Source organism: Danio rerio, chromosome 3 (genome assembly GCF_052040795.2).
Source record: "Danio rerio strain M-AB ecotype USA chromosome 3, GRCz13ab, whole genome shotgun sequence".
Classification (NCBI taxonomy): Eukaryota; Metazoa; Chordata; class Actinopteri; order Cypriniformes; family Danionidae; genus Danio; species Danio rerio.
This window is the reverse complement of record NC_141023.1, coordinates 32,880,170-32,901,453: the sequence shown is the minus strand read 5'-3', so window position 1 is coordinate 32,901,453 and position 21,284 is coordinate 32,880,170. Positions and strand designations below refer to the sequence as shown.

General features: G+C 34.7%; 1 protein-coding gene across 3 annotated transcripts in view; it reads right to left on the bottom strand.

Moving 5' to 3' along the window:
- Positions 1–21,284, bottom strand: part of mpp2a (MAGUK p55 scaffold protein 2a) — a 76,386-nt gene that overhangs the window by 9,494 nt on the left and 45,608 nt on the right. For 2 of the 3 annotated variants that reach the window (XM_087242960.2, NM_001327790.2), the window contains 5 exons: positions 11,057–11,099; positions 8,524–8,624; positions 6,015–6,167; positions 5,738–5,893; positions 2,790–3,017 (listed from right to left, as the gene is read on the bottom strand). In XM_087242960.2, the coding sequence (XP_087099086.1) occupies positions 2,790–3,017; positions 5,738–5,893; positions 6,015–6,167; positions 8,524–8,624; positions 11,057–11,087 (669 nt within the window). In that variant the 5' untranslated portion in view covers positions 11,088–11,099. Of the gene's footprint in view, positions 1–2,789; positions 3,018–5,737; positions 5,894–6,014; positions 6,168–8,523; positions 8,625–11,056; positions 12,472–21,284 lie in introns of those variants that run through there. The other variant, XM_087242959.1, reaches the window with a different exon arrangement.

Sequence of the window (21,284 nt, the reverse complement as noted above, 5' to 3'; positions counted from 1 at the left end):
TATTGCCTTTTTACCATAAGTATAGCACAGAAACTAGCCAGACAATAATGTGTGAATTGTGGAGCAGGCTAAATCAAAAAAAAAAAAAAATCTGTATTTTTTAGTAAGTGTACTCTGTTATTTTGCTTTTATTCTTGCCATAATAAAATTATTTTTGTAGAGCAGCCCATGTTCTCGTCATTAATATTTTAATAAACTTTAAAAGGTAAAACTGTCCAAGATATGAACAAAAGCAAGTAATGCATCAAAGTTTAACAAAAAAAATCTTGAATGTTATAAAAATCCTATTCTAAAATAACAAATAGAATAATTTATAAATCAATATAAAAATAATTTGTTTAAAAATATTGAATGATATTAATGACATGACGTAGTTCTGGAAAGTTTCTATTTCTCTGTTTATCCATCTGACTTTATGGTCAGTTTCTTTTGATCGCCCCCTGTCGTTTTAAAGGTTATCACAATTCAAACACGGCAAGTATAAAAGCCTCGACTGTTTCGCGAGGTGCGCGCGCACTCAGCGGAGGTGTGCGATACGGCACCAGGCAAAAGTATAAATCCAGGTTTAGAAAGATGCAAAAGCCCTAGGAGTCAGTCTAGAATTGTGGCTTGAGGCCAGGACAGTGAAGTTAACTCATTTACATTTATGCAATTGGCAGACATTTGCTACATACACTGAAGGTAAATGTTTTATCAGTTCTTGAATTTCTCTGGGAATCGAACTGAGAACCTTGGCATTGTTAGCGCCATGCTCTACCATTTCAGCTACAGCAATCCTACTCGCACAGTATTTGTTAGCTGGCTTTTGTTACACTTAGGCCCCGTTTACACTAGTGCGTTTTAGTTTGAAAACGCATAAGTTTTGCTACGGTTACGCCATCCGTCCACACTACGCCGGAGTTCTCGAGCGCCGAAAACGGAGCTTTTTGAAAACGCTGGAAAGGCCGTTTTCATTCTAAAACGCTGCTGCTCCGTCTCAGTGTGGATGGGGAAAGACGGAGACATCTGAAAACGGAGGCGGGGCTGCAAACGTTCGCCTATCTGATTGGGGCTTTTCCTCAATATTAAGTAGCCCACACACAGTTCAGTCTCGCATCCTCTTCTTGTAAGTTAAGTCTTCGCAAGTTTGATCAAGGCTGCAGTCTCCCCCTTCTCAGTTTGATATGGAAAACATACCGAGGACACGGGTAAATCTTCAAAGGGAACAGTGTACTTTATAACTTCATTCACATCACCTTGGCTACGTTGTTTCACTTTCTCAACAATAAAATGTAAACATGATTTAAGGAACTGCCTATTTTCTTTTTAATATTAGCAACTTAACAGACAGCAGAAATGTTGAGGCGCCGTGCTGCATATATGAGCGTCATCTTCACTGTGTGGATATTTATAACAAAACGGAGCCTATAACAACTGCCTCCTTTCAATTTCAGTGAAAATACGAAACGCACCCTCTCTTCTGCTGAATATCAGTTTTAATAATCGATAATTATAAAAGTATAACATACAATAAGTTTATACATTGTAGGAAATAAAGGCAAGCGATCAGTCAATGTACCTGGATTAATCATTAACTTATCTTTGCACTTAACCAAAACATGTTACCCGTGAACAAGTAACTTAATAGATTCCAATGACCAAAGTCAGGGAATTGGCCTATGTCGTTAGATAAAAACAACAACATGAATGAAATATCACGTTTAGCAAATATAGTGAGATTAGATCCAGCGGGAGATGCTTGATGAGCAGTCCGACAAGCAGAGCTCTCATCTGGTTAGAAATGCTGGAGTGCTTGCCCGAGAGTGTGTGTGTGGTCACGTGATGTGCGTTTTCAGCGTTTTGGTGTGGACGGAGAGCTGTTCAGAAACGCTGGGTAAAACGCGAGTGTGGACGCGGATCGTTTTTATTCTACAACGCCGTTTTAAAACTAAAACGCACTAGTGTAAACGGGGCCTTACTCTCCATTCTTCAGCTTGCCAATGTAACACCTCTAAAACTACTCAGCCCTTCTAGGACTCAAATTTAACACCTCAGGTTCTTCCTGACATCCTGGTCAAGTCACCAATGTAACCCCTCCAGTTCTAGTGAGTCACTTTTGGGTCATGGCCCTTCTGGATTCAAACCTTTGTTTCCAGCATGAGAGTTGTGAACTCTAACATGGATGCTAAATACGGCATTCCCAAATATACCCATTGAGGACAAGGGCATAAGATTTGCTCATATAGTTTCTTTTAAGCTGGCATATGTTACACTTCTTTTAATTAAAAAGAGTAATGTTTACATAAATTGTTTCAATTCAATCCATTTTGTTTTCACTGGACCAACCAATCAATCCATTCCCAATGAACAAAATCAAGCTTCCCCCTGCATTTTGAGAAGCCGTTTAAGAAGCCGTACTCAGATAAAAACATCACAACAGGAAATAATATATAAATCACACATGAATCTTCTTTTTTATGCTGACTTTAATCTAGAGAATTTAAAAATGCTAAAGTGTCCACCGAGATCATCTGGCATAAGCCTTAAGCTCACAGTCCTCTCAAAGTAAACACATCTGGCTTTAGATGAGAGTGAGACTCACTCCTTACTCTAGTCTCCATGACAACAACGAAAGAGCAGCTGAGAAAAAAAACAAGTGGAAAGTAGATAGCTGTGATCTGCATATGTGGATGTTTCAAAACAACATGAGATAAAACACTAGGTAAAAACGGGGTCAATGATATCCAAAGAACCCTGGCAGAAAGGCACAGAATACGTCTCATTTTGTATTTAGGATAAGGAGCTGGTACCTGTCGGGGGGGATGTGGCTCCTGGTAGCTGGGAAGGATTTTGAGCACAATATTGCCGCTGGTCTCCTGCAGTACCTCCTGCAACACTCGAGGGTCGTCACCCACCTCTCTCCCATTCACCTCTTTGATGATGTCACCCACGTGAAGCAGACCCTGCTGATCAATCATCCCCCCATGGAGAATACGGGCGATCACCAGCTCTCCATTCTCAATACGAAATGTCACACCCTAATACAACAAGATAGCAGCAAAATAGCAGCAGTGCATTTTAATCATTCAAATACCAACACTTCCCCATCACTTTTATGTATTTTAGATTGCATTTTTACAATTACAATTAAAAGTTGTATATTCACAATTTAACTATATATACAGTGCTTTCCACAAATAGACTTTACTTGGGCGGGTCACATGACCCACAGGACCCACAGAGACGTGGCTTTTTTAGAACTTAAATATATCTATACAGGATTTCTAAATCTCCTAAAATATCCAGAATTTGGCTTTTGATTTTGCTTTCTAAAGTATTAGTTAATTAAATGCGTTTTTGCATAACATTTTTATTTTAAGCCTGATTTACTTTCGATTGGCTTCACAGCTGACAAAAATTAACTCTTTGATCTAAATGACTCAGATCAACTTTTCTATTGACCTTATTCTAAAATGCGGAAGTGCGCCTGTTTTCGCGATTGTCTTAGAACTTCCGATTCAGTCGCCTATGGGAGAAATGACTAGGTTAATAAACGGCAGAAAATGGCCAAACTACTTGCTCAACAAACAAATGTTTGCATGACTACACAGACAAAGTAGCATAATATAATAAGAAAATATTAAATTGCAACATCAAGCAGCGTAACGAGCAGTTGTTAACGTCAAAAAATGAATGGAAGTGAATGTGACCGGAAGTCGCGAAACAAAAAGATTCAAATGGCAGCGCCCACTCGTCAGCTGAGAATAAGGTGAATACACTCAGAGAAGACGAAATGACATCTAAACTGGCTGCAAAATATTTGTACACCATTAGAAATGGTTAACGAACTAATTTGCCTTATTTTAAAGATCTACATTTTTTATTCTTGTAATTATTATACTTTTTTACTTATACTAAGATTTTATTATATACATGTTTTTATTCCTTTATGTCATTTATTTCTCATTTGCTGTATTTTTTTTATTTGATGATGTTGATATATTACATATTTTATACACATCTGACATGCTTTGGCAATATTGGATAAAATGTCAGCAGCACATTTTACATATTAGTGGGTGCACATGGCTCCTGACTAGAATAAAAGTAAAACAAATATTCAACAGTTTTTTTTTTGTAAAGAAACAGTGTATAACAGTGTATAATAATTAAAAATATTGTTAAAAATATTTCTGTTGTTGCATGTAAGCAATTATATACACACTGTATACTATATATATATATATATATATATATATATATATATATATATATATATACATATATATATATATATATATATATATATATATATATATATATATATATATATATATATATATATATATATATATATATATATATATATATATATATATATATATATAAATATATATATAGACACAGAATTTAATGACAATTGCCTCTGCATTAGTTTCTCTTGATGCGTTTGATTACGTACAGGCAAGCACTCAGTTCAGGTCGACGCAGGAGGAAGATATGAGGTAAGGCAGATATGAGTTTTTGTTCATTTGTCAAGTAAATAAATAAATAATTTTGCCTTTATGCTCGTCGTGCAAGTTCATTATTAAAATATGAATGAAAAAAGCGATTAGAAAATATGGTCAATAATAAGCTATGACGGAATTTTTACAACCCTCTCCATCAAAATGACAGACAATGACAAAGTCTAACGCGGCCTCTGATATATATATATATATATATATTTCTGATTAACAGAAATATGGTGATGTGGTGGCGCAGTGGGTAGCATGTTCGCCTCACAGCAAAAAGGTTTGAGCCTCAGCTGGGTCAGTTGGAATTTATGTGTGGACTTTACATCATTCCCCCCGTGTTCGCATGGATTTCTTCCGGGTGCTCCGGTTTCCCCCATAAGTCCAAAGATATGTGGTACAGGTGAATTGGATATGCTAAAAATTGACCGTAGTGCATGAGTGTGTGTGTGTGTATGGATGTTTCCCAGTGATGGGTTGCAGCTAGAAGGGCATCCGCTGCGTAAAACAAATGCTGGATAAGTTGGCGATTCATTCCGCTGTGGCGACCCCGGATTAATAAAGGGACTAAGCCAAAAAGGAAATGAATGAAAGAACATTCATTCATTCGTTTATTCTCATCGGCTTAGTCCCTTTATTAATCCGGGGTCACCACAGCGGAATGAACTGCCAACTTATCCAGCACATTTTTATGCAGCGGATGCCCTTCCAGCCGCAACCCATCTCTGGGAAACATCCACACACACACACACACACTCATACACTACGGACAGTTTAGCCTAATTCACCTGTACTGCATGTCTTTGGACTGTGGGGGAAACTGGAGCACACGGAGGTAACCCACGCGAACGCAGGGAGAACATGCAAACTCCACACAGAAACGCCAACTGAGCCGAGTTTTGAACCTACGACCCAGCGACCTTCTTGCTGTGAGCCGACTACTGCGTCACTGCGTCGCCCATATGAAAGAACATTTAACAGAAATATAATAATAAAAGACTATAATGTAATTTACAATGTACAATTATGACAAAAATTCAGTAATATAAAATATACACCGATAACATCAAATGATATAATCTAATTAATATAGAATTGCAAATAATTTGTATTCATATATTTTGAAGCAGAGCATAAAGATAAGATTTTGTGTTAAACATTTCTGTGGCTTTAATATAATTTCTTTAGATTTTCATTAGATTAATTTGTTTAATTGCAGACGGAAACACTGAATGTCATCTTACCAGGTGCTCTCCAGGCACTTTGCGAATGCCCACCATGCGGATGGCATCAGCAGGCACCTGTGCGGTGCTGATGGGTGGCTCCATGAAAGCACAGGGGCTGGGAGGTGGAGACTCACACGTCTGAGAGGCCACAGAGTCATGGGTTTCCAACAGAGACTAAACCATCAAATACATCAATCACACAGGGTGCAAGTAATTAATCAGAGTGGTATATGTATATATATATTAGTAGATGTATATATATATTAATCTTATTTCATTTGGTCAGTTTGTGTACCTGAAAGTGTGGCTGGTTGAGTATGCGGGACAGCTCTGCTGCTGTGTTGCTGCGGTGTGTAAAGGGGCTCAGCTCTCTCAGAATGTCCTGCACCAGCTCCACATTATTGTCCCTCACAGCCTCCAGTCGGGTCTCCTCCAGACTCTCTGCACTCTGAGAGATCATTCAGGTTAAGCGTCATATTCATCGTTTGTTTTTTCATATATGTTATGTGACAATGTGAATTTTTATTTTGCAACTGTTATTTTTGACAACTCTATGGTAAGATGTCATTTTTTTTACATCTAGAACAGCTTGCAGAAAATAATATATATATATATATATATATATATATATATATATATATATATATATATATATATATACTCTTTTTACTATTTTGAGAGTTTAGTTGAAAGCTTGACAAATGAAGTGTCATAATAAAGTTTACAATGCAAATACAGTTAGAACCATTAAACAAATAGCTACATTACTGTATGTCTTATATAATACCTCTAATAATTTTTTTTTAGCATTAGCCTATTATTCAGAAATATACCTGAATAAATATATTAAACTATCCCTTTCATGCATTTAATTGATCTTAATAACAAAATCTACTGGCTGCAGATTGCTAACGGACTACAAATTTGCCATTGCATGGACTACATATACTGTCATGCACTCACCACACACACACACCTGTTCCGGATCTTAAATGATTATACACAGCTGGTGGGTTGTGAAAGACTTATTAAAAGGACTATTTAAACACACACACACACACACACACACACACACACACACACACACACACACACACACACACACACACACACACACACACACACACACACAAACACACACACACACACACACACACACACACACACACACACACACACACACACACACACACACACACACACACACACACACACACACACACACACACATCAGTGCTGAGTCTTCTGTTACAAGGGAGATGCTGACAACCGAGTTGCAGATTCAAATGCAGGATTTATTATAAAAAGAATGGTCAGGCAGAAGCAAACAATAACATGCTGGCAAATCCCCAGGCTGTGTGTCTGTAATCATACGTGATCTGGAACAGGTGTGTGTGTGTAGTGCATGACAGTATATGTAGTCTGGATTTGTATTCCGTTAGCGATCTGCAGCCACTAGTTTGTTGACAATCATAACAAAAATTCATATGTATTTCTTCTAATTCTACCACAACACAATGGTACAGCAATTACTGGCACTTCAGTAAAACCCTGGTAAATCTGTAGACTAAGTGAATTGTTCACTCAAAACTGAAATTTATGTCATCATTCCTTCACAAACCTGTTTGAACACAAAAGAAGATAGTTTGAAGACAGCTTGAAACAATGTAAGAATAGTATTCATCCTTCTACTATGGATTTCAGTGTTTACCAGTTACCAGCTTTTTAAAAAAATATCTTTTAGGTTTAGCAAAAAAAAAAAAATATTCACGAATACCTTGAGTACTTTTTTTGAGATTTTAACAGATTTGTGTGTTGAGCATCAGTTAGGACAATGTTAGCACCTGTTAGCTTTAATTGTGGGAAAAACTGGATCATTTTGAGCTTTTGTCAGCTAATTTCATCTTCCAGGTTTAAAATAATTTTTGGGGCGGGATCAAAATTGGCGACGCATCGCAAAACTGCAAATGCAAAGATGACGTGTCGGTTTCTCATTATTATACATAGCTGAGTTTTCTTATCCTATGAGAGGAGCCTGCTTCTTAATTATTCAAGACTGCACATGCTTTTCAAAGGCAAGGTAGACCTGCCAGTGCCACGCTGTGAAACACGGACCCACGGCACACAGTATTTAGCTGTTCATGTAGGGTCATTTGCTTTTGTTTACATGATCCACGGAGTTTTGTTGCATGTTTTTCCCCGCAATGCGGTAAGGGCCGATACAGCAAAGCTGTTTGTGTGCAGCAAGCTTTTTTGTCGGGAGAGCAGTATGAGAATTGGAGAATGGCGGATTATCAGTGGAGTTTGTTCACATTTAGACACGTTGCGTGCTGCTGTGTTTGCCTAAATCCTTCAGCTGCCATGCCCACTCCTGCCCTTTGCTCGCGGAGCTCTACGCCCATTATGATGCATCTTTTGAAAATATTCTGAGGTAGACCTGAACCGAAAGTTGGGGGTGTCATGACCCTTTAACGGCACAGAGTTTCTCCTGTTTATCAGTACTATTGAGAACATCAGCACCTGCTTGACAATGTATCAGTTAAAGACAGACATTTGAGTTCTTTTTAAATTCAAGTGTGGCTCTTGAGCTGGTCGTGTGATTGATTTAAGACTTATCTACATGTAAACAAACCGATATCTTAACTTTTTAGTTTGTTTAGCTCTGCTTGAAAGCATAATCATCATGTTAAACATTTATCAAACATGTTTTATCAAGGGAAAATGACATCCTGATAATTATCATTGTTGTTTTATCATCCAGCCTTATATGCATAAAGGGGACTATCTGCATAAAGTAAACTGACCACCGGGCTCTCCATGATGCCCTTGAGGAAGATGAGGTCCAGATCATTGGCAGTGGTGGAGCTGGTGCTGTCGCTCAGTGTGTCCAGCACCTGGGGCACAGCTGAGGGCAAAAACACAAAGAGATCTGATCAGCTTATCAAGACGCATTTTATATCTATATATTGACACATTTGCTCATTTGCTCAAGTTGAGTTTGACCTTTTTTTAATCCAGCCCATCTCTGGGTATGGCAGGAGCACTTTTAGCGCATCTTAGCATAATTTATTGAATTTGATTAGATGATTAACATCTAGCTCAAAAAAATAAAAAATTAGTTTTGATAAATGTCCTATTTAAAGCTCGACTCGTACATCATGTTCTAAGAGTGATGCAATACAAAAGTTTGCTATTTTCTAGGACTATTTTGCTAGGAACTAAACTCTCATTCCTGCTTAATAATAAAGGAATTTTGTTGCTGTACCAAAGCTGCTGCATAATATCATTTAGCCTTAGTACACAATGTAAACAAAGAAAAGTCAAGCTTTAAACATGAAAATTATCTAAACACTTTGGTCCTTTTTGAGTGAGATGCTAATGATCCAATTCAATGATCTATGCTAAGCTAAGCTAAGCTATAAGTGCTCATGCCAGACCAGGGGATTAACTGGTTGGGTTAAAAAAAGGGTTAATTTGAACTCTTTAACACTAGATGAGTTATAAAATTGAGCCTTTTTGCAAAACAAGTTGAGTGTTTCTTTAACATAGCCTACTCAAACCTCTGAGTTCCAGAATCAGAGTGTTTTAGCAGATGCTGCAGGGCAAGAAAATGTCAAGTAGATCTCCAGAGAATGATATGACTGAGGCTGGGCATCCCCGTTTCTATGCCAGCCATCTGTGGCAGCCACAAGTGTGCCCATGTTTATAGCACCAGGAAATTCCTCACCGCAATCAAACAAATTAGCATCAACGACCCTCATTTCTGTGATTCATCTGTTGTGATCTGCTCTGTTTTGGGTTAACTTCAAGTTCTTTGAATGATTTAAATGATATTGTTGTAGCTGCTGTTTGTGCCAAAGGCACAATACCATGCTAGTTTTCAGTACTGATGCTGAGCCATCTGCAGTAGGGTCCAAATAAGTGCAGAGAAAAATATATGTGCTGTAAATGAGGTTGATTTCATTCATTCTGATTAAAATACACTGATTTAAAGAAACACTCTGCTATGAAGTAGCCTTATTATTTCTGTGATGTGGGAAGCACAAACAGAAGTCAATTCAATCATAAAGAGGTTGCAAATTTTGTCAATTTTTGGAAAAATAAAACAAAAGTAGTGTTGTCCTTTCTGTGAGACTGTGTTAATTAAACCTCAAGAATTTACATGAACATCTATCAAAGCAAAGGTTCAGAAGAAACTGTGAAAGAAATACAATACTTCAGTACAATATAATGTACATCTTTCATTTATAATAATTTATAATAATATAATTCATTCATTCATTTTATTTTTGGCTTAGTCCCGTTATTAATCCGGGGTCGCCACAGTGGTATGAACCACCTAATAATATAACAATTTCAGTAAACTGAACATGCTTTTGATTACTGAAATATATATTTTTAAAAAGCACACACACACACACACACACACACACACACACACACACACACACACACACACACACACACATATATATATATATGTATGTATATATATATATATATATATATATATATATATATATATATATATATATATATTTTTTTTTTTTTTTTTTTTTTTGCTTAAATATATTTGGTGTCATCACTGAAAATGAATCTCAACATGAACATAATACACTATTAAATATGATGATTATGACAGCATGCCAGTGGAAATATTAACAAAAAGGAGATAAAGCATCTATGTATGCATGTTCACTGCTACACACTGCTATTAAATAACCCATAAAATAAAGTAATACAAATATGAGAAGTAAGTATTTGTGTGGATATATCACAAAAGTGGAGTGTCAAAAACACTATATACAGTGGAAATCAGAATTACTATCCCTTTATTTTCACCCCCAATTTCTGTTTTACAGAAAGTAGATTTTTTCAACACATTTCTAAACATAATAGTTTTAATAACTCATTTCTAATGACAGATTTATTTTATCTTTGCCATGATGACAGTAAATAATATTTGACTATATTTTTCAAGACACTTCTATACAGCTTAAAGTGACATTTAAAGGCTTAACTAGGTTAATTAGGTTAACTAAGCAGGTTAGGGTAATTAGGCAGGTTATTGTATAATGATGGTTTGTTCTGCAGACAATCAAAAAATAGCTTAAAGAGGCTAATAATATTGACTTTAAAATGCTTTTTAAAAAATTTAAAACAGTTTTTTTCCTAGCCAAAATAGAACAAATAAGAGTTTCTCCAAAAGAAAAATATTATCAGACATACTGTGAAAATTTCCTTGCTTTATTAATCATTTGGGAAATATTTAAAGGGGGGCTAATAATTCTGACTTCAGTTGTATATACACTTTATCTTGTATATGAAGATACCTACCATGCTCTGTGCTGATGGCTGCCACAGGCATGATGCTTGAAATCTGTAAATAAGACAGAGATTTAACATGAATATTTAGCATCATCATTAGGACTTGAGGGTAAAGTATAAGCAAAATAAAGAAGTTAAAATAATAAATGAATGTTAAAAAGAGTAAAGGCTTTTACTAACAAGCTGTAGTTTTATACCAATACATATAAATATAAAAGAGAACAAAACATGCAGTCTTTGTGCGTACGTGCATGTGTGTGTGAGGTGGGAGGGAGAGAATGAATAGTTTTTAGGGGAGCTTTAATTCAGCCCTTCACCCCAAATGAAAGCATGACCGGGAGCAGGTGCACAGAATGCAGGAGGTGGAGAGAGGGGAGTAACACTAATGCTGAGAGTGACACTCAAGGCTTTTATTTCTATTTATCAAGCAGCTTTTTGTGGTATGCTTGATTGTGATTGCCCATTTGCTGCAATGAACTAAACTGTAAAGATTAAAGTCTGCTGTCCAAGGAAACAGATTTACCTATAGGTCTTATGTTATTTTTCTTTTCATTTCATAACATCTAATAACTAGTGTATGTATTTGTATAAAAGGCAAGATAGTGTTCTGTGTCATATGAGTAGGACCAGACAGAATCTATTTCTGCGCACGAATTTTGTAAAAAAAAAAAATTAGCAGATTTATGTGGAATGATTTTTTGGGAGAATCACAACTAAAAACTTAATATATAAAATTTTAAAATACTATATTTTTAACTCTTATTTGCTGTTTACAATGCAAATCCAATTAGATCCACTTATTTGGTAAACAAAGTCTCACATATAATATTTCTACTAAAAGAGAAAATATTACTTTACAAACTGTAAATAAATCATATGAATATTTTAATATTAGTAAATGGTATGAATGAAATTAGTTTCAAAACGGAATATGAATTTAAACACATTTACACAAGTAAATAAATAGACTCGATGGGCTAAAACTGCAAAAAATCTGTGGATTTCTGTGCGCGCAGATTCTGTGTGGGCCTACATATGAGTGATAGACAGACAGAGAGAGAAAGAGAGAGATTTCCATGTTCCTGAAACAGTGTAAACAGCGTCCCAGTAAGCAAGTACACTAATCCCTTAAAGACCTGAAGAAGGATCAGAAGAGTTTAAAACCTGACACACCTCTTTCTCACTTGTGCGCACACACATTGGCTTTTCATGTTTTATATGGACTCTCCATAGACATAATCATTATTATACTGTACAGACTGTGTATTCCATGCCTCCCCCCCAACTCTACCCCTAAATCCAACCCTCACAGAAAATAATTCAGCAATTTTACACATTAAAACACATTCAGTGGGATTTATGTGTCATTTTCCTTATGGTACCAAAAAACAAAAAGTCCCCAAATGCTAAAATTACAGGTTTTTCTATACTTCTGGGGTTATAAAATTGTCTTTAGACATTGGCTCACACAAAACAACAAAAAATAAATACACTTACACAATTATTTTAAAATACTATAGTGAATAAATGTGAATAAACGTCTTCCTGTACTTGGCCTTTTTTGCTTTATAAGGGACGTTATACCATCTACCAAATAGAAGTAACTTAAAGAAACCATGGCTGTTTCTCAATATGCGTTCTTTAGAGATTTTGCGTCCTCGTGTTTTTGTGTAACGTCATCATCAGCTGCCAAAGCTCAGTTCCAAAACTCAAGACTGCAAGAACGGAGGACGCGTGAAACTTCCTGGATGTGTTCATGATATCAAAGATGCGTGGATGCAGACTTAAGCACAAAATTCACTTGAGAAGTCGTAGATGTTATTGCGACTGAATAAATCATGTGGGAAGCGCAGCATCTTATAGAAATGTATTATTAAAGTTCAGAGATATAACCTATCTATCTAAGAAGTTTCTCTAAATGAGATGGTGAAAGTAAACATTACTATGAAAATCTTACATAAAACGCAATTATGGTTTTTATTTGCAGAAATTCGTATTAAAATCTGTTTTATTTGTACTGTGCAACATATTTGTAAAGTCTTTATGCATAGTATATATTGTGAAAAGGGGGAAAACAAAAAATTGCTGTATGAATGCTATAATGTTTAATAATTTTCCACAAAAAATGCGTGAAGGTCATGTGACCATCAGCAAGAACGCAGCGTCTCATTTCTCACAGGACGCGTTCTGTGTTTTTGCGGTCTCCTGAGTTTGTTCTTCTAAAGCAGGGGTCACCAACATGGTATTTAAAAATAGCTCACCATAGCGCCACTTACCAGTAAGCTTCATCTAATATAGAAGTAATCATTTAAAAATGTAAATATTTGCAGCGATATATAAAAATAAAGCGTTGCACATTGATACATTAAATACAGGTTACTTCCTACCCTGTTAATTCATTGTTGATAACTTTTGTGAGAATCATTAACATGATCAGTGTCTTCACATGGATGAATATCATTAATTATTACCAAAAACATAAAATATAATTAAAAGTAAATTGAGCAAATGTGTTATTTGAGAAGTGTTTATCAAACTGGTAGCCCTCCACATTGATCGGTACCCAAGAAGTAGCTCTCAGTTTCATAAAGGTTGGTGAACCCTGTTCTAAAGTAACTAGGCAAGACCGCTCTCCACAAGAACATAAGTCGGTTCTCTGCGTTCTTGGAATTGAGAAACAGCTCATGTAAAGTATGGAAAGAGTCTTCCCCAATAGTGGAGGTTTTATTTTTTTTATCGCTGCTATGAATAAATCAGTGAGAGGTGTTTGTCTCTCACCAATTATTTTACTTACTACATTTACTAACCTTAAAATTAGCTTGCTTTTTTGCTTTTAACAGAGAGGGATTTAAACCAGGCTACAAAGTTAAAAGTAAGGACAGATCTTATTGATTTAAGGTATATACGACAATCAATTTCAAAACTTCAGTTTTCTCAACACTTAACCGCTGCTGAGCCTTTTTTAAAAACATTCTCTGAGTGTTTATCAAAAGAGAATTAAAAGTCCATTTCCACACCTAAATATACAAAAGAACCCATCTGTGCAACTTCCTCCGCATAAATTAATAAAGGGTCACAAACTGTTCCTATTTTGTTTGTCCCACAACACATTTATTTCGCCTTACTTATGTTAATTCCTTCCAGTTTAACATTAGTACGACAAAATAAATGTGTATAAACAAAATAAATAAACAAAATAGAAACATTTAGAAATAGACAGAGTTTTGTGAATTGTGGAGACATTCCAAAGGTTTCCATTGTTTTTATATTGTACAGATTGTATTTTCTATCGCTCTACCCCAACCTGAAACCAAAGCCTCACAGAAAACTGTGCGCATTTTTAATTTCTGAAAAACTCAACCTGTATGACAACCAGTGCATCAGGAAATGGGGACATGATGAGCAATGTCCTCATAATTCCCCATCTCCTTGTAATACCTTTGTCTTTCTCATGTCAGTATTCACAGTTGTGTCCTGATATATCACACACACACAAACACACACACACACACACACACACACACACACACACACACACACACACACACACACACACACACACACACACACACACACACACACACAAAACTATCAGGAATACAATTATTTTCTGATTGTGGACATCTGTCGTGTTTTTCACAATCATGAGCTAGACTGTCAATCATGTTATAAAACAGCATGCGTTACGTAATGAATGCACTGATAGAGCACACAGAGGGTACTGAATTACCCGTGTTTACTCCAGAGACAATTACACTGCCTTCACTATACTTAAGCTCAAAGAAAGATCTTCCCATGGGGGCTTTAACAGCACACAGATCCACTAGCATTCTTTCAAAAGACACGCACGACACACACAAGCACAGATAAGCGAATTCAAAAGTTTTCTCTAAATCCCATACAGCCCTGAAATGTTTTTACATGCACTGTATGACGGAGGTGGTTGCCATAGTGATCGGTGTTCTCCCACATGTTACGTAGGTTATGAGCGGAGTGACTCGTTTCCCTGAAGGAGAGAGCAGCTGCCCGAATTCAGCCTCAGTTCCTGGAAGCTGGAATGTCTGACTTAATAACCTGCTGGACTATTTGAGGCTACTGTACGTGTAGTTCATTCAATTTTTCATTCTCGATTACTCTACTTCATGTTGTTTCACACCTGTATTTGGAAGGTTGTAATGACATGAGGCTGGTTTATTGTTTTGAATGATACATTTGAAATGACATTTATCAACAATGGCAGTTCATTCCGCTGTGGCGACTCCAGATTAATAAAAGGACTAAGCCGAAAAGAAAATGAATGAATAAATTTATCAACAATCATTTCGAATCACTTGAAAAGGTTTACGTTGAGCTGTACTTTAAGAGTTTGTACTCAGTGTACAGTATGTGAGTTGGAGGTTAAATGAGGATAAATAAGCCTCTTTTTGAGGCATTATATGCCTTCTAATAAACCTGACAATGCACAATGATTATATTATATTACATTATATTACATTATATTATATTATATTATATTATATTATATTATATTATATTATATTATATTATATTTATTATATTATATATTAATATATTAGATTATACTATATTTATTATATTATTTTTATTATATATTACATTTATTATATTATATATTAATATATTAGATTATACTATATTTATTATATTATATTATATTTATTATATATTATATTATATTATATTATATTATATTATATTATATTATATTATATTATATTATATTATATTATATTATATTATATTATATTATATTTAGGGCTGAGCAATAATTCGATAACGATAATTATCACAATATATATTTTTCGATAAACCAATAATGACAGTTCGATAAGTGTGTGATAATATTTACGCACTATGCATAACGCTGTGCAGGCATTTTGCAGCCTGCACTTCCAGATGCCACACGTAGTACAAGTTTACAGCCATACAGTATTAGTTGCACTTGGAGGAGAAAGAAAAAAATAAGGTTAAAAAAATAAGGTCACAGACAGACTAGACTTCAGTAGTCTGGAGCTACTTAATTTTTTGCAATCTGACACAAAACAGAGCAAGGTGCACAGTGTAGACGACTTGTGCCATCAAAAACAGGCAACACCACAAACCTGTTTCATCATTTAAAAAATCCCCCCTTATGAAGACGCTAAAATATTACTGACCAAAACATTTGTTCATTCATTCATTCATTCATTTTCTTGTCGGCTTAGTCCCTTTATTAATCCGGGGTCGCCACAGCGGAATGAGCCGCCAACTTAGGTAGGGAGAACATGCAAACTCCACACAGAAACGCCAACTGAGCCGAGGTTCGAACCAGCGACCCAGGGACCTTCTTGCTGTGAGGCGACAGCACTACCTACTGGCCACTGACTCGCTGCTTGACCAAAACAACTGTTGGTAAACGTGGACCATCTACAAGCGTCAGCGCAACTAGCCAGAAGTCACATGTTATTATTTTAAAAGCTGTGCCTTATGAGAAAAAAACGTAAAGACACTATAACAGACCACACAATCTCAATAAACACTTGATGCTTGCTGTAAACTGCTGTAAAATACATAGGGGCATTCATTACAACATCGATAGGATCTTTTGTTGTCAAGCTAATGTTTCCTTTTTAATATTAAGATATTGTCTTTAAAATCTGTAATAAGCTATCACTATTGTCCCTCATCAACGGTATATACAATTGAAGTCAGAATTATTAGCCCCCCTTAATTACTAGCCCATTGTTTTGTTTTTTTCCCCAATTTCTGTTTAACTGAGATGTTAAATAACCGAGATTTCACTGAGATTTTTCAATACATTTCTAAACACAATAGTTTTAATAACTCATTTCTACTAAAAATATCTAATAAAAATGATTTATTTTATCTTTACGATGACGACAGTAAAAAATACTTTACTAGATATTTTTCAAGTTTTCAAGACACTTCTATACAGCTTAAAGTGACATTTAAAGACTTAACTAGGTTAATTAGGCTAACTAGACAGGTTAGCGTAATTAGGCAAGTTATTGTAAAATGATGGTTTGTTCTTTAAACTATCGAAAACAAATAAACTCAAAGGGGCAGATAATTTTGACCTAAAAATGATTTAAAAAATTAAAAATAAAAATGCTTTCAATTATTTTATATTATTTTATATATTTTTATATACCTTTATATTTATTATTTTATTATTTTATAGATTTTCACCAGAAGAAAAAAAAATCAGACGTACTGTGAAATTTTCCTTGCTCTGTTAAACATTGTTTGGGAAATATTTAACAAAAAAAATCAAATGGGAGCTAATAATTCTGACTTCATCTGTATAAACAAATTTATATTTTCCTGCCAGTTTGATGCAAGCAAAGTTTTACTTATTAAACATTCCTTGTCCTGAACTCGCTGCAAGTAAGATGGAGAAGATAAAAGGACATCATCACTGAGGAGAAATCAGATGCTCAAGATAAAATCTTTAAAATAATGACATATTGAAAATGCAGCAAATACATGACAGACGTTTGCGATACAACAACAGTGAATCATTCATTAAATCCTTATTTTCCACAGAGCAAAACATCATCCACCCACACAGTTGTGTAAGAATGGCACAAACAAAAATATATTTTTTCTTTAAAGATTAAAAGTTTACAAAAGTTTACAAATATCTGTTGTGAAATTGGCATTTTCAATACAATTAGCTTTAAAGATTTTACTATAATTTTCTATTCTATTGATGTAAATGACACTAATTTGTTAGAAAAGTAGTTTCTCTGAGTATCACTTCTAGGAGTATCACTCTTCAAGCCATTCATAAATTCTTTAGTGATTTAAACTGTGCTTTAAAAAAACAAAACCAGCGCTTTAGCATATTTAAAATACTATTACAGGTGTTTTTTTTCAAATGCCAATTTTATTGATGCAAAGATGAAATTTAACAAGAAAGGCAAGTGTTTAAATACAATCTTCAGTTTTTCAGCTAAAAGGTCAGATGGAATTATAGAAATTACTATTTGACATTTGTGGCAAATAAAAACAGAAGCAAAGTAAAAAAGAAATACTCATTTAGAATATCAGTTATCGGGTCCATAAATATGCAAATAATCCAAATAATTAGTGTCGGCAGTAAAAAAAACAATTAGAAATGCTAATATTTGATCAGTAAATCATTCATTAAATAAAGGAGTTTGTTTCGTGTGGTTTTCTAAGGCAAGTGTGTGAAAGTGTTGCTTACTGTATGTAGCTGAGCTCAGTCCCACTGGGATGGAGAGGTCAGACTTGACACACACACGCACGCACGCACGCACGCACGCACGCACGCACGCACGCACGCACGCACGCACGCACACACACACACACACACACACACACACACACCTCAGTTTCATTTACACTCCAGCTTATTAACAGACATGACGAAGCTCAGATAGTTGCTGCTATACTGGGACCTAGTGTGACTTCACCTCAGTCCAGTTTAGTTCATCACAGGCAAACATTAACCCGCATTTTTTTTTTATATCATGCAGCTCATTTCCAGCATCTGGTTTCCGGTGTTAAAAACAGGTCTTTATTAATGGGTGTTGACTGTGCTTTCTTGTAATATATAGGTGTTGCAAATGCCTCAAGCTCCTTTTTCTGTATGTCCACTAGTTATTTCTGCACCTTTATTCATAGAGCACCTCAGGGCTCCATCTCCTTTACTTTTATTAACCAACAAAAAAAAAAACAATCAAGTTTTATTGTTGACCTACAGGCACCATTGTGTTATCGCAGGGCATAAATTGCTCCTCTGCTCAAAGTGTTTGATTAAAACATTAAATATTGAGCATTACAGTCAGTGCAATTTTAGCATAAATGACAAAGAAGATATAAAATAAAGCAATGTACAGTGTTGTACATGCTAAACACTAAATATATGCAAAATAAAATATAAAATAGAATATATAATCCACTGAATATGAACTTTTTTATTTTTGTAACATTGAAATAGTTTTAAAGTGTTTATTAATAATTTTTTTTATCTTTACACATTTGTTTATGCATAATGAATTTTACGCTTATTTATTTATTTATTTATTTATTTACTTATATAAATATTTGTATGGTTTTACTTGACAATAATCACCCAGGAAAAAAAACAATAGTAAAATAATAATAATAATAATAATAATAATTATTATTATATATATATATATATATATATATATATATATATATATATATATATATATATATATATATATATATATTTAGCCCTCCTGTTAAATTTTTTTCAGATTTTTTTCAACACATTTATAAACATAATAGTTTTAATAACTCATTTCTAACAACTGATTTATTTGATCTTTTTCATGAAGACAGTAAAAATATTTCACTTGACATTTTTCAAGACACTAGTATTCAGCTTAAAGTGCAATATAAAAGCTTAAGTAGGCTATTTAGGCAAGTTTGGGTACTTAGGAAAATCAGTGTATTACGATGGTCTGTTCTAGGGCTGCACAACATTGGAAAAATCTAGCATTGCGATATTTTAATTTGCAACATATATCGCGACATGAATACAATTTCATCAAATAATTTAATATCTTTGAAAAGAATTTTTAATTTTAGATCAATTAGGATGATTCTGCAGTGGGAGTGCATCTCCATAAAATCTAATAAACTATCTATAAACTTTACTCTGTTAAACATCATTTGGGAAATATTTGAAGAAGAAAAAAAAGTTAAGTTAATAATAATTAATTAATAATAATTAAATAATAATTAAATAATAAATAATAATAATAATAAATTAATAATGTCTGATAATATTTTTCCTTGTGGAGAAAGTCTTATTTGTTTTATTTAGGCCAGAATAAAAGCAGTTTCAAATTTTTTTTAAAGCAATTTTAAGGTTAAAAGTATTAGCCCTTTTAAGCGATTTTTTTTATAGTAACAAACCATCACTATACAATAACTTGCCTAATGACCCTAACCTGCCTAGTTAACCTGATTAACCTAGTTAAGCCTTTAAATGTCACTTTATGCTGTATAGAAGTGTCTTGAAAAATATCTAGTCAAATATTATTTACTGTCATCATGGCAAATATAAAAATGAATCAGTTATTAGAAATGAGTTATTAAAACTATTATGTTTAGAAATTAGTTTAAAAAAATCTTCTCTCCGTTAAACAGAAATTGGGGAAAAAATAAACAGGGGGGCTAATAATTCAGGGGTAATTCAGTAATAGTTCTGACTTCAATTGTATGTATTTACCAGCTTGATAGCACTTGATTCTTGAACGACTTCCCTTCCACAACTTTTTCAGATCGCATTATTAAACCTCAATCTCTGCTTTGACAATTTTTGATGTGATTTTTTTGTAACATTATTGACACTTTATATTTTTAGTAAGATGTGAAAATTATACAAGACCCTCTAGAGCAGTGATAAATTCATTAAAAAATTATTCATTTTCTTTCTTATTATGTTTTATTATTTTAACCCATTCTCACTAACATTATCCTCTAAAGCTCTATAGCTGAAGGAAATGTTTGATCTGAATTGCCAAAGCACTATCAGACAAACAGCAGGAGAAGCTCAAGCTTATATTCCAATCTCATTACCAGGCAGACCTGCTCCAGTGCGTTTTGGCCAGGTATAATGCAGACTCAGCACTGAGTGCGATCCCCTGAGAGAAGGCTTGAGGGGGTCTTCCTGCAGCCCGGGGATGGTGAATTTATCAAGGCTTGGCATCTCCTGAATCCCCCACCTCCCTCTATCCCCATCCTTCCTGCAAACCCCCCTGTGCTAATAATGACACCCTGCTCTGGCCCTGCTCTCCATCTGCTCCCTGCAGTCAGAAAAAGGCAGGGCCCATCTGTCTCACAACACACACAAATAGGCCTGCGTCCCCTTTAAGCAACCATAACGAGAGAGCGAGACTGTGCCAGATTATGCTTCGCTTTTAATCACCTCGTTTTGACAGCACATTAATATTCATATGTACAGTATTAATGCTTTTAATCTGCTGTTGTACTCATGAATGACATCAGCTTGTTATCACCTGCTATGCTAATGTTTTAATTCCTTCACGATTTTTTTTTAAATGAAATTATCAGGGGGTTAAATTAATTGATCAGGGGGTTTTAAACTTTTTGATGCCATGGACATTTAAATATGATCATCTTCATTAGAGTAATCCTCATCCTACATTGCTTCTTGTATGACGACAATTTTTGAAAATAAATATAAATATAT